The 17,909-nt window shown below is 43.6% G+C and overlaps 1 protein-coding gene across 1 annotated transcript in view; it reads left to right on the top strand.

Moving 5' to 3' along the window:
• Positions 1 to 17,909, top strand: part of ACTR2 (actin related protein 2) — a 46,802-nt gene that overhangs the window by 19,634 nt on the left and 9,259 nt on the right. The window contains exon 4 of the mRNA XM_077814024.1: positions 16,225 to 16,297. Coding sequence (XP_077670150.1) covers positions 16,225 to 16,297 — 73 coding nt within the window. The remainder of the gene's footprint in view (positions 1 to 16,224; positions 16,298 to 17,909) is intronic.

Below are 17,909 nucleotides of genomic sequence, written 5' to 3'. Positions count from 1 at the left end.
GCTGCAGGAATAAATTGATTATTAAAAAGGTGATATTTTAACTGAAAACTTTCAAAGACTCTGTAGAACATTAGTGTTAACGGATATGAAACTTGAGGTTTTGGGGGGAGTGAGCTCATGAACGTTAGATGATGTCATCTCATAATGCTATGTAAAGCAACGTTAACTAGTCATGTCTGCTTTATCAGGTACATTCATGACTGACTGACTAATGTGGTGCAATAGACAGACTGAACAGTTCTAACAAATGTATGGCTGCCTTCGTGGCATGAATGATTGAATTTCCTTATCAGGTTTCTCGGCCATTCAGAAATCTATCAGGATGTGGTTGTTTTTTGTTTTTCTGGCTTGTTAGGATATAGATATTCAGGCCTTTCTGTAAAGGCCTATACTCTAAGAATTTAGGTGTATTCTTATCACTTAGCTAGTTATAGAGGTAGAAAAGAAAGAATCAGAATCACTGTCTGCTGGTGTAAGGGCCTTCTCTTACTGTGACAGTCTGAGGCCCTGTTCTTAGGCTAAGATCTCTGGCTAAACAGCAGAGGCAGCCATAAGCTGGGAAGTGAATGGTCACATCCTCACATTCCAAACTAGTCACATTGAAAGAAGGTGCTACAGTGATAGAATAACAAAGAAATGAGGATTTCACATCCCAGCTATTGATAGGTGAGTTCTTGCCAGACAGGATGTTATCAAACTAAGTTTCCTTTTACATCTTCCAGGCTCTTCCCTTTCTCTGGGGCTGATCGGCATTATCAGGACAGGATTGTATTCCTAACAGCCCAATAGCACCTTCTTTCAATGTGACTAGTTCAGAATGTGAGGATGTGACTGTCACAGTAAGAGAAGGCCCTTACACCAGCAGACAGTGATTTTGATCCTTTCTTTTCTACCTCTATAACTAGCTAAGTGATGAGAATACACCTAAATTCTTAGAGTATAGGCCTTTACAGAAAGGCCTGAATATCTATATCCTAACATGGCTTATCCAAAGACTCTGTTATGATTATTCTAGTACAAAATGATCTTGTTTGAGCTCACTATAACTTCTGAAATGTGTTTTCTATATTCTGTTGTTTCATAATCTTCACTGGGGGGAAATTACCGTACTTTATTACACCAATTCAGAGAATGTAAACCTGAAATATGAGCAAGGGAATTAAGAATTTTTTTTGTGTGTGTGGAGCATTTAGCCTTTTTATATAAACACTTTTATAGTTTTTTGAGTGAAGTAAAAACTTTAGTTCTTTTAATGCCTCACCTTTTGTATTGATCACAGCATGATGAAATCAAATCTTCCTAGTTTTAAAAGGTAATGTTGTAGGAAAAGAATCAAAACTTTATCCAATTTTTTTCTATTTTTGAAGCTAGAATGAGAGGCCAATCCGAGATCAGATGAAAGACTGAGTTAAGAGTTTCATAATATGTAATGAAGCTATAATAATTCTGGTATATTTATCATGAAATCCTTGGTGCAATGCAACACAATTGCTTCTTAAAGAAATGATTAATTGAAATGAGTTTTTATGAAAAGTCATTTTGACTGTGTGCACTTAACATATCCTGAGAAATCCTAACCGTTATTTTAGTCTGCCTGGCTTTTGTTAGGGCTAGTCTGCACTAACAATGCTAAAGCACTGCTGTGGTTTGTTTCAGAACATACTTAAAGAGAGACAATTTCCGCTTTGCTCTTCAGTGTAATTAGCTTTATAAGTGTCTTTGTGTAACTTTTGTCTCAACCTCTGCATAGCCGTTAAATTCTCACACCTGTAACATCCCCTCTGAGGAACAGCCCAGTTGTGTACCTTTCTGTGGTGTATTCTGTGGTGTGGTGGACGCATTCTTTGGCATTGTCACCCCTTACAACTCCATTGTTTAGTATTCTAGAGCATTCTCTTTTTCTAGCTTCCAGTGCTTTATTGTTGGGCTCCTGCCATTTTTGGAGAAAGGCATTGGACTGGCAACAAAACAATAACTTTAATAGAAGCAAAGATTTATTTTGAGGAGAATATTCTTGACGCTATTTGGATATCAGATTTGTCAAATGTGGTGTGTGCCATGCATGTGGCGAGACTGCAATTATAGATGTCAAACAAAATAAGTCTAAAATGTCTGAAATAAGCATAGCTAAAAACAGAAGTCTTATGTGTTTACTGCAAAAAGTATATCTTTCCAGGAATATAGTGGAACATGCGAACGCAGTAACTAATCCTGTATGCATATTCTGGTTATGGGCAGATAGAAATTGTTACATACCTTTCTCCCATTACAATTTTGGTTCATTTTATGAGCAGTAGAATTCATACAGATTGGGAACAGCAGTAATTCTGTGTCAGTTGAGGTCTAGAAGCTCAGACAGTTTCTTGTTTTGCTTGCTGTTCTTTCCCACGCTCCCTTTTGAGGTAGAATACTATTTCTGCCTTGTAACTTACTGAACTGCTGTGTTTGTGCACATTAGATCATGGCCACTGCAGAACCCTATCCCTAACTTGTGGTATCTTGCACATACCTGAATGTGCCGCAAGGTGAGTAGGTATTCTACCAAACTGTCTTCCACATCACGGAGTCAGTTTTTTAAGAACCCTACAGCAAGGTGCTCCACAGCCTGATCTTTGTACATTTCGTACTCCTTGACTTCCGTCTTCCTAAGTATCACGCTCACGCAAACGTTTTGGAAAAATGTATGCTGGTCTTTCCAGTTTTGTTTACAGTGTACTTGGGTTAGCAGGCTTTGGATAGTCAATTTTTAACCATACAAGATCGCACTTTTTCTGTCAAGATCTCTGCAGCAATTCCTAAATATGCTGGCATTACTTTATTTTTAAACTCCAACTAAGTGTCACAGCATTATCTCATTGCAGAATTAGCCTAGTTACTGTTAAAAAATGAGGTCAGTAAAAGTAAATTTTGCTCATTTCCTTTCTTCGTAGTGTTGACCCTGTGAGGGATATGTGTTGAGTTGTTTGGGGTTTTTTTTTTTTTTTTGGTTAAATGGGGTCTGTAACTCATGGAGTGTTTTGCTCTCATATACAATAGAACAGCTGTAGTATGGTCTGGGGGGAGATTTTTAAAAGCACAAATGGCAGTTAAGCATCTAGCTGTCATTTGTGCCTTTTGAAAATCGAGAAAGTAAAATCTGGGAGGAGAGGTCAAGTGGGAGTTCAGTAGAGTCTGTAGAGGGGTCCTTAATGTTAGAGACTTAATAGAAGGAGGAGAAGACATGGTACAATACTTTATATGGGAGAAATCTGAAGGCTTATACAGTAGAACCTCAGAGTTACAAACAACCTTGGGAGTGGAAGTTGTTCGTAACTCTGAACAAAATGTTACAGTTGTTCTTTCAAAAGTTTGCAACTGAACATTGACTTAATACAGCTTTGAAACATTCTACTATTCAGAAGAAAAATGCTGCTTTCTCTTTATTTTTTTAGTAGTTTATGTTTAATACAGTACTGTACCGTACCTGCTTTTTTCCCCCCTTTGTCTCTGCTGCTGCCTGATCGTGCAGTTCCGGTTACCGACAAGATGTGCGGTTGATTGGTCAGTTCGTAACTCTGCCATTCATAACTCTGAGGTTCTACTGTACGCCAGAGAGTGATGGGGGGCAGGGGAAAGAAAATACTTTAAAAAAGAATGCCCCCTTAATTTCAAGCTTGTTTTAAAATATTGAGACATACTTTGCAGATCACTAAAACTTGAGCAAAAAAGCTATGAAATATGACTGTAGATCTTAACCAGCCAAGGAACAAATTTGTGAAACTGGGCAATCTTTTAAATCGAGCCCTGTTAACAGCAGACTTTTTGAAACAGTGCCAAGGAGAAGTTGGGAAAAGTCAGTGCTTGATTCATTTAGATATTTTAAGAGAAGTGAAATGTCATCTTTTCCTAGAGCTGTTTGTTTTAAATAGTCAGCTGTCAGAGCATTTCTGGTTTAACCAGTCTTGAATGCTAAAAGCTACTGAATTCTTATCAGTTTTTTCTGCTCTGGTAATAGCATACTGAGACAAGGGGAAGTGGTCAATCACTTGTGACTCATGGCTGTAATAAACGGAGTGTTTTGTTCACTCAGTCTTTCTTGCCTTCGCTGTAAACTGGATAAAAGAACTACTCCGTGAAGCACTGTCCTAAGTCTGTGGAGTCTGTTTCTTTAAATAGTCAAACTGTATTTAAAATTATAAGCTAAAGGCAAATTAATGGTTAAGGAGAGCTAGAGCACAGGATAAGAACTCTTTGATATTTAACTTGTGTAAGTTTTGATGAGTGCTTTTCTTAGAACGATACACATTTGCAAGGTATTATTAAATATTGTGGTTATTTAGCTGTACGATTTCAACTGTGCCTGACTTTAACATATTGCTTTTTTAAATCCAGGAAGTCTGTGTCATTTATACTTGCCTATAGCAGCAGGATGTTAATGTGTTTGAAAGACAAGTTACCTTTACTTCGTATTATATGCAGTAAACGTTTTTCTTAAAATGTTATATAATTTAAGAATCCTTAGCAAGGCCTCAGAAATTTACATTATTATTTTTAAATGGTAATTTTTGGGTTCTTTTTATTTGCTATCTGGTTTCTCAGGCTTTAGGATACATTTGCTTACATTTTCAAAATTTTCTTCACAACCATGCACTTTGCTTTTTTTTTTTTAATAATGAAACCTGAGAATCTCATGCAATCTCTTCATTCCAGCAGCTGGTGCTTTAAGAAAAACACCAAATATTGAGAGACTGATGATAAAATCATGAGTTGGCCACACTGCAGTCCATTCTATCTTCACCAAGAACAGGGAACAGGAAGGCAGAGCTGTATAAAATAGCTTGTGGTACAGGCTCCGATGCCCACGATTAGTGCTGTGAATAGATTTATTGTAAGGGGCTGGCCCTATTTCTTACATTGCAGCTATAGGGTCTGTCTTCTGTATATCGCACAAAAGACAGTTGAAGGAATGAGTCAAATAGACGTTGGCAACAGGAAGAAAAGTTAGATGATCTTCAGAAAGTGACAGGAATGCACACCTTTAACAAACAGTAGGTTCCATGCCCTGTGGAAGCGCAAAAGCCCCTCTCTTTCACCAACAGAAGTGGGTCTAATTAAAGAAATTACCTCACCCACCTTGTCTAACTTCATTCCAAAGTCAAATTGCAGTAATGAAGTACATGGCTGCCTCCCACTCGTCAATTAGTTGTGCTTGTTTTTTTCTTTGTTTTTTGAAAAACAGTTCAGTTCACTAAAGCTATGAAAAAAGTGGTGTGTGGGTTTTATTTACAAGCATTAAACCCTCCCCTTCCCCCCTCCCCCGCTTAAATTAATGTGGAATATGTTTATTAACTTACACGGATAGGTCCTAGAGAAACAAGGTGGGTGAGGTAATACCTTTTGTTGGACCAACTTCTGTTGGTAAGAAAGACAAGCTTTTGAGTTTACACACAGCTCTTCTTCAGGTTTGGGAAACTACTCAAAGTGTGATAAGTACAAGGTTGAACAGATTGTTTAGCAAACACAAGGAACCATTCAAGGTGAAGTGACCCATTAACACCCCTCAAGTAGGGAGGGGAGAGGGCAGTTGAAGGGGGTCGTTAGTTGATTATAGATGGTTGTAATAAGCCATGTAATTGTTTGATGATACCCTGTATGGATTCCAGTGTGGTAGTTGACAAGTAGAGGGGATTTTATTTGCGTATTAAAGCAGGTTCTCTTGAGGTTTTTGGGTGGCCTGTTCCATGATGTGATCTACTTTTATGGTGGATTTCAGAGTAACAGCCGTGTTAGTCTGTATTCGCAAAAAGAAATGGAGTACTTGTGGCACCTTAGAGACTAACCAATTTATTTGAGCATGAGCTTTCGTGAGCTATAGCTCACTTCATCAGATGCATACTGTGGAAACTGCAGCAGACTTTATATATACACAGAGAATATGAAACAATACCTCCTCCCACCCCACTGTCCTGCTGGTAATAGCTTATCTAAAGTAATCGTCAGGTTAGGCCATTTCCAGCACAAATCCAGGTTTTCTCACCCTCCACCCCCCCACACAAATTCACTCTCCTGCTGGTGATAGCCCATCCAAAGTGACAACTCTTTACACAATGTGCATGATAATCAAGTTAGGCCATTTCCTGCACAAATCCAGGTTCTCTCACTCCCTCACCCCCCTCCAAAAACCCACCCCCATACACACACAGACTCACTCTCCTGCTGGTAATAGCTCGTCCAAACTGACCACTCTCCAAGTTTAAATCCAAGTTAAACCAGAACATCGGGGGGGGGGGGGGTAGGAAAAAACAAGAGGAAATAGGCTACCTTGCATAATGACTTAGCCACTCCCAGTCTCTATTTAAGCCTAAATTAATAGTATCCAATTTGCAAATGAATTCCAATTCAGCAGTTTCTCGCTGGAGTCTGGATTTGAAGTTTTTTTGTTTTAAGATAGCGACCTTCATGTCTGTGATTGCATGACCAGAGAGATTGAAGTGTTCTCCGACTGGTTTATGAATGTTATAATTCTTGACATCTGATTTGTGTCCATTTATTCTTTTACGTAGAGACTGTCCAGTTTGACCAATGTACATGGCAGAGGGGCATTGCTGGCACATGATGGCATAAATCACATTGGTGGATGTGCAGGTGAACGAGCCTCTGATAGTGTGGCTGATGTTATTAGGCCCTGTGATGGTGTCCCCTGAATAGATATGTGGGCACAATTGGCAACGGGCTTTGTTGCAAGGATAAGTTCCTGGGTTAGTGGTTCTGTTGTGTGGTATGTGGTTGTTGGTGAGTATTTGCTTCAGGTTGCGGGGCTGTCTGTAGGCAAGGACTGGCCTGTCTCCCAAGATTTGTGAGAGTGTTGGGTCATCCTTTAGGATAGGTTGTAGATCCTTAATAATGCGTTGGAGGGGTTTTAGTTGGGGGCTGAAGGTGACGGCTAGTGGCGTTCTGTTATTTTCTTTGTTAGGCCTGTCCTGTAGTAGGTAACTTCTGGGAACTCTTCTGGCTCTATCAATCTGTTTCTTTACTTCCGCAGGTGGGTACTGTAGTTGTAAGAAAGCTTGACAGAGATCTTGTAGGTGTTTGTCTCTGTCTGAGGGGTTGGAGCAAATGCGGTTGTATCGCAGAGCTTGGCTGTAGACGATGGATCGTGTGGTGTGGTCAGGGTGAAAGCTGGAGGCATGCAGGTAGGAATAGCGGTCAGTAGGTTTCCGGTATAGGGTGGTGTTTATGTGACCATTGTTTATTAGCACTGTAGTGTCCAGGAAGTGGATCTCTTGTGTGGACTGGACCAGGCTGAGGTTGATGGTGGGATGGAAATTGTTGAAATCATGGTGGAATTCCTCAAGGGCTTCTTTTCCATGGGTCCAGATGATGAAGATGTCATCAATATAGCGCAAGTAGAGTAGGGGCTTTAGGGGACGAGAGCTGAGGAAGCGTTGTTCTAAATCAGCCATAAAGATGTTGGCATACTGTGGGGCCATGCGGGTACCCATAGCAGTGCCGCTGATCTGAAGGTATACATTGTCCCCAAATGTGAAATAGTTATGGGTAAGGACAAAGTCACAAAGTTCAGCCACCAGGTTAGCCGTGACATTATCGGGGATAGTGTTCCTGACGGCTTGTAGTCCATCTTTGTGTGGAATGTTGGTGTAGAGGGCTTCTACATCCATAGTGGCCAGGATGGTGTTATCAGGAAGATCACCGATGGAATGAAGTTTCCTCAGGAAGTCAGTGGTGTCTCGAAGGTAGCTGGGAGTGCTGGTAGCGTAGGGCCTGAGGAGGGAGTCTACATAGCCAGACAATCCTGCTGTCAGGGTGCCAATGCCTGAAATGATGGGGCGCCCAGGAGTTCCAGGTTTATGGATCTTGGGTAGTAGATAGAATATCCCAGGTCGGGGTTCTAGGGGTGTGTCTGTGCGGATTTGATCTTGTGCTTTTTCAGGAAGTTTCTTGAGCATATGCTGTAGTTGCTTTTGGTAACTCTCAGTGGGATCATAGGGTAATGGCTTGTAGAAACTCGTGTTGGAGAGCTGCCGAGCAGCCTCTTGTTCATATTCCGACCTATTCATGATGACAACAGCACCTCCTTTGTCAGCCTTTTTGATTATGATGTCAGAGTTGTTTCTGAGGCTGTGGATGGCATTGCGTTCCGCATGGCTGAGGTTATGGGGCAAGTGATGCTGCTTTTCCACAAAAAACCATAAACCTGGAACTCCTGGGCACCCCATCATTTCAGGCATTGGCACCCTGACAGCAGGATTGTCTGGCTATGTAGACTCCCTCCTCAGGCCCTACGCTACCAGCACTCCCAGCTACCTTCGAGACACCACTGACTTCCTGAGGAAACTTCAATCCATCGGTGATCTTCCTGATAACACCATCCTGGCCACTATGGATGTAGAAGCCCTCTACACCAACATTCCACACAAAGATGGACTACAAGCCGTCAGGAACACTATCCCCGATAATGTCACGGCTAACCTGGTGGCTGAACTTTGTGACTTTGTCCTTACCCATAACTATTTCACATTTGGGGACAATGTATACCTTCAGATCAGCGGCACTGCTATGGGTACCCGCATGGCCCCACAGTATGCCAACATCTTTATGGCTGATTTAGAACAACGCTTCCTCAGCTCTCGTCCCCTAAAGCCCCTACTCTACTTGCGCTATATTGATGACATCTTCATCATCTGGACCCATGGAAAAGAAGCCCTTGAGGAATTCCACCATGATTTCAACAATTTCCATCCCACCATCAACCTCAGCCTGGTCCAGTCCACACAAGAGATCCACTTCCTGGACGCTACAGTGCTAATAAACAATGGTCACATAAACACCACCCTATACCGGAAACCTACTGACCGCTATTCCTACCTGCATGCCTCCAGCTTTCACCCTGACCACACCACACGATCCATCGTCTACAGCCAAGCTCTGCGATACAACCGCATTTGCTCCAACCCCTCAGACAGAGACAAACACCTACAAGATCTCTGTCAAGCTTTCTTACAACTACAGTACCCACCTGCGGAAGTAAAGAAACAGATTGATAGAGCCAGAAGAGTTCCCAGAAGTTACCTACTACAGGACAGGCCTAACAAAGAAAATAACAGAACGCCACTAGCCGTCACCTTCAGCCCCCAACTAAAACCCCTCCAACGCATTATTAAGGATCTACAACCTATCCTAAAGGATGACCCAACACTCTCACAAATCTTGGGAGACAGGCCAGTCCTTGCCTACAGACAGCCCCGCAACCTGAAGCAAATACTCACCAACAACCACATACCACACAACAGAACCACTAACCCAGGAACTTATCCTTGCAACAAAGCCCGTTGCCAATTGTGCCCACATATCTATTCAGGGGACACCATCACAGGGCCTAATAACATCAGCCACACTATCAGAGGCTCGTTCACCTGCACATCCACCAATGTGATTTATGCCATCATGTGCCAGCAATGCCCCTCTGCCATGTACATTGGTCAAACTGGACAGTCTCTACGTAAAAGAATAAATGGACACAAATCAGATGTCAAGAATTATAACATTCATAAACCAGTCGGAGAACACTTCAATCTCTCTGGTCATGCAATCACAGACATGAAGGTCGCTATCTTAAAACAAAAAAACTTCAAATCCAGACTCCAGCGAGAAACTGCTGAATTGGAATTCATTTGCAAATTGGATACTATTAATTTAGGCTTAAATAGAGACTGGGAGTGGCTAAGTCATTATGCAAGGTAGCCTATTTCCTCTTGTTTTTTCCTACCCCCCCCCCCCCAGATGTTCTGGTTTAACTTGGATTTAAACTTGGAGAGTGGTCAGTTTGGACGAGCTATTACCAGCAGGAGAGTGAGTCTGTGTGTGTATGGGGGTGGGTTTTTGGAGGGGGGTGAGGGAGTGAGAGAACCTGGATTTGTGCAGGAAATGGCCTAACTTGATTATCATGCACATTGTGTAAAGAGTTGTCACTTTGGATGGGCTATCACCAGCAGGAGAGTGAATTTGTGTGGGGGGGTGGAGGGTGAGAAAACCTGGATTTGTGCTGGAAATGGCCTAACCTGACGATTACTTTAGATAAGCTATTACCAGCAGGACAGTGGGGTGGGAGGAGGTATTGTTTCATATTCTCTGTGTATATATAAAGTCTGCTGCAGTTTCCACAGTATGCATCTGATGAAGTGAGCTATAGCTCACGAAAGCTCATGCTCAAATAAATTGGTTAGTCTCTAAGGTGCCACAAGTACTCCATTTCTTTTTATGGTGGAGTGTCAGAAATCTTTCCTGAATTCTCAACCTCTCAAAGCTCATCAGCTGCAAGCTCCCCACAGACCAGGACACACCAGCTCAAAGCGGCACTAGACCCAGCTAGAACAATAGATACAAAACCTGCAGACATATCTCCACTGTTACAGTGATCAACACCCTCCTACAATACACCTTTCTTCTTTGAGTGCTTGCTCATGTCCATTCCACGTTAGATGCTCCCAGTCCTGCTGACACCATTAGGTCAGCCGCTAGCTTCGTTGTCCTCTAGCAGGAGAGAGTATGGTGCTCCAAGCTTCTTCCCTGGCTCCAGGCCCACCATCTCCTTCTAGAGGCAAGCCCACTCTTCTGTCCTCTGAGATGTCATCCCAAGCCCACCACCAGTCACCAGACCCTCGGTACTGATTGGAGGCAGCGAGAGGTACCGTTTCCTGTGGACACCTAAAGAGGATTCTTAATCTGAGTCTGATGCGGAGCCCTGTGTTCAACCTAAGGCCCCCCCGTGATACATGCCGCCACACCTCAGTACGGGTCCTCCTGCTGGTACCTGGCGAGAAGAACAGTGGCCTATGCATTGGCCCTTCTGGAACTCTTGGTGTTTTTCCCCCCATACCAGATCCACCTTCCCAACGTTTCTACTCAGTTACTTCTGAGAGGCGGACTCCCACTCCTCCACAACCAGCATCGGACCCCAACTCCAGTACCAACCCAAGTACCAATTTACAAGATGTAGCAGTAATGGATCCGATCAAACCTCTGGCAGACTTCATCTTCTCTTTCCCCTCTCCCTCACTTCGAAGAGGGCAGAGAAGAAATATTATGTGCTAGCCAGCGGGTATGAGTATCTGTACTCTGACCCCACTCTAGGCGCCTTGTTGTATGGACGGCTAACGAAAGGGACGGACAGGGCAGTTGAGTGCTACCCCGAAACAGAAGGACACAAAGAAACTTGATCTGTTTGGGAGGAAAATTATTCAATAGGTGGTCTACAACTACATATCTCAAACCAGCAAGTCTTACTGGGGAAATACAACTACAATTTGTGGGATTCCCTGTCCAAATTTAAGGACTCCAGGCCCCAAGACTGAAGGCAGGAATTCTCAGGCCTCTTAAAAAAGAGAGAATGTTGCCAGAGCCTCTCTTCAAGCGGCACTGGACGCAGCAGATGCAGTGGCTAGGACAAAGGCCTCCTCTGTCACCGTGAGATGATGCTCTTGGCTTCAGTCCTCAGGAATCCCTCAGGAGCTCCAGTCTATCCAATGGACCTCCATTTCAAAGGCACCTCATTATTTTCAGAGCAGAGGGACACAAGACTATGTAGTCTGAAGGATTCAAGGTCTACCCTCAGGATCCTAGGCCTCTATGCTTTGTCTGCTTCAAGAAAGCACTTAAGGCCTCAACAGCTGCTATGCTTCTTGGCTCCGCCTCCGAGACAGGACCCCTATAAGAGAAAAAGGAAAGGTTACAAGCACTGTCAACTGATTCCATTCACCTCAACCTTCCTGCTGAGGTCTGATACGTACTTTGGTGGGCCCAAGCAGGCCTTCTCACTAGCAACTCCTTGGCCAGAAGATGCAGACCCTCCTACGGATGGGGGCCATGGAGGAGATACCTTGAAACTTGAGAGGGAAGGGGTTTTACTCCTGTTATTTCCTAATCCCAAAGGGGGCCTTTGTCTGATCCTGGACCTGCGTTGTCTCAACAGATGTCTCAAGAAACTGAGGTTATGCATGGTCTCTCTCTGGCCTCCATCATTCCCTCTCTGGATCCAGGGAATTGTACACCGCCCTCGACTTGAAGAACACTTACTTTCTCATTTCTGTTTTCCGTGGCCACAGAAGAATTCTCAGGTTTATTGTAAACCAGACTCATTATCAATTCACCTCTCTTCCCTTCTGCCTGTTCACTGTCCCTCAGGTTTTCATGAAGTGCATGGCGGTGGTAGCTGCCTTCCTCAGACAGCAAGGCATTCAGGTCTACCTGTACCTCGAAGACGGAGTAATCCAAGGTCATACAGAGGCTCAAGTAAAGAACAGCGTCAGCCCAGTCCAAGCCACCTTTTGAGTGCTGGGCCTGTTTGTAAACGAGTGAAAATGAACTCTTATTCCAGTTCAGAGAATAGAGTTTGTTGAGGCAGTGCTCGACTCGACCCAAGGCAGAGCCTTCCAGAGGCCCAGTTCCAGACTATGTTGGACCTGATATGCAAGGTCATGGTCCACCCAATCAGGATAGGCTGGGTTTGCCACAAGCTACTGGGACACATGGCTGTGTGCAAATACATGGTCCGCAATGCAACGCTACGCTGCAGGCCCCTGCAGACATGGCAAGCTTTAGTTTATTCCCCAAACAGATACTACTTGGGCTACTAGGTGCTTACTGTTCAATCCCTGGTCCTCATCTCCATCAACATGTGGAAGGACTCACGGTTTGTGATGATGGGAGTCCCTTTTGTTGTACCCCAGCCATCAGCGTCCCTAGTCTTGAACACATCAGACCTAGGTTGGGGAGCCCACCTTGATAGCCTCAGGACTCAAGGCCTGTGGTTCCAGAAAGAACTCTCCCTGCACATAAACATCAGGGAGCTCAGAGCGACCCACTTAGCTTCTAAGTGTTCTTTTCCTGGATCACAGGCAAGGTCGTGCAAGTTCTGACGGACAACACTGTGGCCATGTTCTATATCAACAAGCAGGGAGGAGCTCATTCCTCTGCCCTGTGTCAGGAGGCCATCTGTCTATGGGACTTCTGCACGAAGCACTCCATCCACCTTGAGGCTTCCCATCTTCCGGAACCCTGGAATGCACTGGCGGATCTCCTCAGCAGATCCTTCTCCTCTCACCACGAGTGGTCCCTTCACCCAGAGGTCACCAGGTTTATCTTCCAAAGGTGGATGTCTCCCCAGGTGGACCTCCTTCGCGAACAAGCAGAACAGGAAATGCCAGCAGTTTTGCTCACTGAGCAGGCACAGCCCAGGCTCCCTCTCAGATGCCATCCTGCTTCCTTGAACAGAACTCCTATTCTATGCATTCCCCCTGGTTCATCTGGTTCACTAAATCCTTCTGAAAATCAAACTGGACAAGGCAAGAGTTATTCTTATAGGCTCTGTGTGGCTACGCCAACACTGATTCAGCATACTGCTAGATCTATCAGTAGCAACCTCACTTCTGCTCCCATTCTGCCCGGACCTGATCTCTCAAGATAAGTCAGTTACACCACCTGAACCTCAGCTCCCTTCACCTAACTGCATGGATGTTACATGGCTGAACCCAGAGGAGCAGGCCTGTTTGGAACAAGTTTGATAGGTCTTGCTGGGTAGTAGGAAGCCATCCACTAGGGCTACCTGCCTCGCCAAATTGAAGTGTTTCTCAATATGGGTGTCTCAACGAGACCACTTTCTGACTCAGTCTTCCCTTCAGTCTATCCTGGATTATTTGTTCCATCTTAAGCAATAGGGTCTAGCCCTTGTGTCTATCAAGGTGCATTTTGGCCTTCCCACACAGAGGTGAACTGCAGGTTAGTGTTCTCTCATGAAATGACAGTCCACTTTCTTAAAGGCCTTTCCTTTATCCTCCGGTCCGCAAGCCAATCCCACCCCCGTGGGATTTAATCCTGGTTCCGTTGAGGCTCACAGGTCCTCCCTTTGAACCGCTGGCATCGTGCCCTCTAAAATCAAAGCCCTTACATCAGAGCTACCATACACTGTGTTTCTCAAGGATAAGGTCCAACTGTGCCCCCACCCGGTCTTCCTGCCAAAGGTTGTTTTGCAGTTCCAAAGCAATGAGGCCATTTTCCTGCCATTTGTCTTTCTGAAGCCTCTCAAGAATTCAGAAGAGCAGCAGCATCACTCATTGGATGTTAGGCATGCCCTGGCCTTCTACATCAAGAGGACTAAACCCTTTCACAGATCCATGCAATTTTTTGTGGCAGTAGAAAAAAGGATGAAAGGCCTACTAGCCTCAGCCTAGGAATTCTCATCCTGGACAACCTCCTCTATTTTGGCATGCTATGAGCAGGTAGATGTCCCACCTCCGGCCATCATGATCGCTCACTCCGTGAGAGCTCAGGCCTCTTCAGCAGCATTCCTGTGCAGGTTCCAATCCAAGGCATCTGCTGCAACCTGGTCATTGGTGCATAGCTTCTCATCCCACTATGCCATCACTCAACAGGTTCAAGACAATGCCAGGTTCAGGAGAGCTGTGTTGTAGTCTGCATGTCCATGAATTCTGAGCCCACCTCCTTGGGTACTGCTTGAGAGTCATCTAACGTGGAATGGACACAAGCAAGCACTCGAAGAAGAAAAAATGTTTACTAACCTTTCCATAACTGTTGTTCTTCAAAATGTGTTGCTCATGTCCATTCCACAACACTCTCTCCTGGTTGGTTGGCAAGAAAGAACTGAGATGGTGTGGGGCCGGCAGCACCTTTACGCTAGCGCATAAGTGCACGACACCAGAAGGCGCTAGAGCTGGCCAGATGGATACCACCGAGGGGGAAAAATCTCCGGCAACAGCACATGCAGTGCGCGCGCACCTGTTGAATGGACATGAGCAACACATCTCAAACAACAGTTACAGAAAGATTAGTAACCATTTTTTCAAGATCTGTGGGACCGACACATGCCTATCACTACGTGAGGTATACCTCATCCAGTGCACTACACACCACAATAGCAACTACACCTCTACCCCGACATAATGCGATCCGATAGAACGCAAATATAACGATATTATGCTGCTCCGAGTGGTGTGTTGAGGGGGCCGGGCTGGGGGGTTGGATAAGGGGCAGAGGGTCCGGGGGGGGCAGTTAGGGGACGAGGAGCTGGGGGGTTGGATGGGTCAGGGGTTCTGAGGGGTCAGTCGGGGCAGGAAGTAGGTGGGGGTCGGATAGGGGGTGGGGCTGGCTGTTTGGGAAGGCACAGCCTTCCCTACCCGGCCCTCCATAGCATGTTCAATATAACGCGGTTCCACCTATAACGCGGTAAGATTTTTTCTCCAGAGGACTGTGTTATATTGGGGTAGAGGTGTATGTGGGTGAAACCAGACAATCACTACTCTCTTGAATGATCTCTCACAGAAAAATGATAAAAGACAAAAATATCCTGTCACCTGTGAATGAAACACTTTTCACAAAGCGATCACTCTGTCTGACCCATCAGTGCTCATCCTCAAAGGAAACCTGCACAACACTGTCAAGAGATCAGCCTGGGAGCTTAAATTCATAACTTTGCTAGACACTAAAAATCATGGACTGAGCAGAGACACTGGATTTCTGGCTTATTACAATCCATAACCCACTAACAACTCCCTGCCCAGCAGCCTCTCTCCCCTTCCCTTTTCCCCTCTGACTGGAGATGTGTTAACAGGCCGCCTTACCTTGATTGGTCCCTTGAAATATGTTAATTACTTATGCTAAATAATCTCTTCCATCTTGTATTTAGCTGTGACAGTTGAGTACGTTTCCCAGACCTGAAGAAGAGCTCTGTCTTAGCTCGAAAAATTCTCTCCCCAACAGAAGTTGGTCCAATAAAAGATATTATCTCACCCACCTTTTCTCTCTAATGTCCTGGGACTGATACGGCTACAGCAACTCTGCGTACTGATATTTCTTCTCATTGTATGAATGCGCAAGTGCTATGTAAGAATTTAGGTGTTGCTTATTGGAGTGAAATAAATCACTTTCTGAAGTTTATTAAAAAACGGAATGGTTGTGTAAAATGCAATTACAAGAAGCTACTGATGGGTACAAAGAATCAAAGCATGTAGTTGTTGCCCCAACATGCAACATAATGCTACAAAATATTTGTCCAATAAAGGTAGCAAACATGTATTATTTCGATCACCTAATAATTACAGTAGATGTAAACTTTTCTTTTAAGCTGCTATAAAACTTTAAAGAATTTCCTCCTTATTTGGACACTAATTTTTGTTGTTTTTTGTTTTATTTTTGTTGTTTTTTGTTTTTCAGGTAATGTTTGAGACATACCAGTTTTCTGGGGTATATGTAGCCATTCAAGCTGTTCTTACTTTGTATGCCCAAGGTAGGTGAAGGTTATAACTTAGCACGTTTAATATCTAAATGCATTACTTCGCTGAAGTCTTAATATGGTGTTAATAGGGCTGCCCATTAATCACAGTTAACTCGCGCAATAAACTCAAAAAAATTGACAGCCCTAGCTATTAATAAAGAAAAGATCTTGGTCCCAATTCACCACTAGCATAACTGAGGCTAGCTGACTGGATCTTCATCAAGAGTTTTGGGTTGATGAGCATCCGCATGAGTAGTTCTTCTCATGGTCCGTAGCTTATTCCTCTTTTCCCCATAAAAATAACACTGGATTCTTGTTTGTAAATGCTAAAACCTGGTAATATATAAAGTGACTGTCCTTGTATCTCAGATGTTTAAAGTGTCATTTTCAGAAAGTCTTTAGCATATTTTCAGTTTTCAAGAAAAGGTTTCAACAAGTCCTTTAAATTTGATTTCATTTTATGAAAGCAAAATTACATTGCCTTAAGTCGATGCCTAAAAGTTGTGAAACCATTAAGATGACTGTGTTTTATTTCTGGGGCAAGAGAAGGAAGTAGACTTCTCTGCTATGGACAAGTTGGAATAAATCATAATTTGAGTTTGAGAGTTAAGAGACTGGAGGTGAAATCCTGCCCCTGTTGAAACCCCTGGGTGTTTGCTATTGGCTTCAGTGGGGCTTGGATTTCACCCTTGGACTTGAAAGAGAGTTAATTCCAAGCATATGTGTATGATAACATGACTCCTTACACCTTTTATTAGTAGCATGGTGAAATTACCTTTAAATGGTAGAATGTGCACAGCCTTTTGGCAATAACATTTGTTATCACAGCTTTTATGTCAAGAATGGTATAAATTTGCTCTGCCACACTACATGTTAAGAGCAAGATATTAACAACTGAACATGGTTATATTTACAAATTTAAGTGCTAGCCGAAAAACAGTTGAAACAATGTTATTCAGTACCAGCTGTGGGGTTTTTTTTCCCCTTAAAAAAAGGGAAAAACATCTGCAACAATTCAGAACTTATAGAAGGATTGTAAAAGATGACACTAAAATTCAGCTGACACATTTATGACCCTTCAGTTAAGATAATGCCCAAACTTTTCTCTTCAATCCCCTCGTTTATTGGGTTCATAGCTGAACAATAAATATTCTTTCCAGGCTGAAATTTGGCGCACACATATTCTCACTGGGAGGGATTTTTCTTCTGGTAATTTATATTCCTTCTAGGCATGAGGGAAGTGTCATCATTCCCACTGCAGGCTAGGTGATAAACATATCTATTCCCAAGCAAGGGCCTGCATCCCAAACTGTTGTCCTAACTTCAGGCTCTGAGACAGGACTCCAGAGGGCAGGATGGACTGCAGACTTCCTTCCCACTCTCAACTTCAGGGACTGCCTGAGATTCTCTATTAACACTGCCTAAAGTCACACTCCCATGTCAATGGTGCTGAGCAGTTGCAATGCTCACTGATGTCAAAGGGTTTGGAAATTTAGCCTATAATTCTGTATGTGCCTGCATTTCATGGCATGTGATTTTGAGACAATTCCTATGTAAATTGGATATTGTCAGATTAAGAATCTTATATTTAAAGGTGTTTGTCTGCTTGTGATAACACATCAGA

The sequence above is a fragment of the Eretmochelys imbricata genome, chromosome 3 (assembly GCF_965152235.1).
Source record: "Eretmochelys imbricata isolate rEreImb1 chromosome 3, rEreImb1.hap1, whole genome shotgun sequence".
NCBI lineage: Eukaryota > Metazoa > Chordata > Testudines > Cheloniidae > Eretmochelys > Eretmochelys imbricata.
Note: the sequence above shows the minus strand (reverse complement) of the source record. Positions and strands in the feature narration are given on the sequence as shown.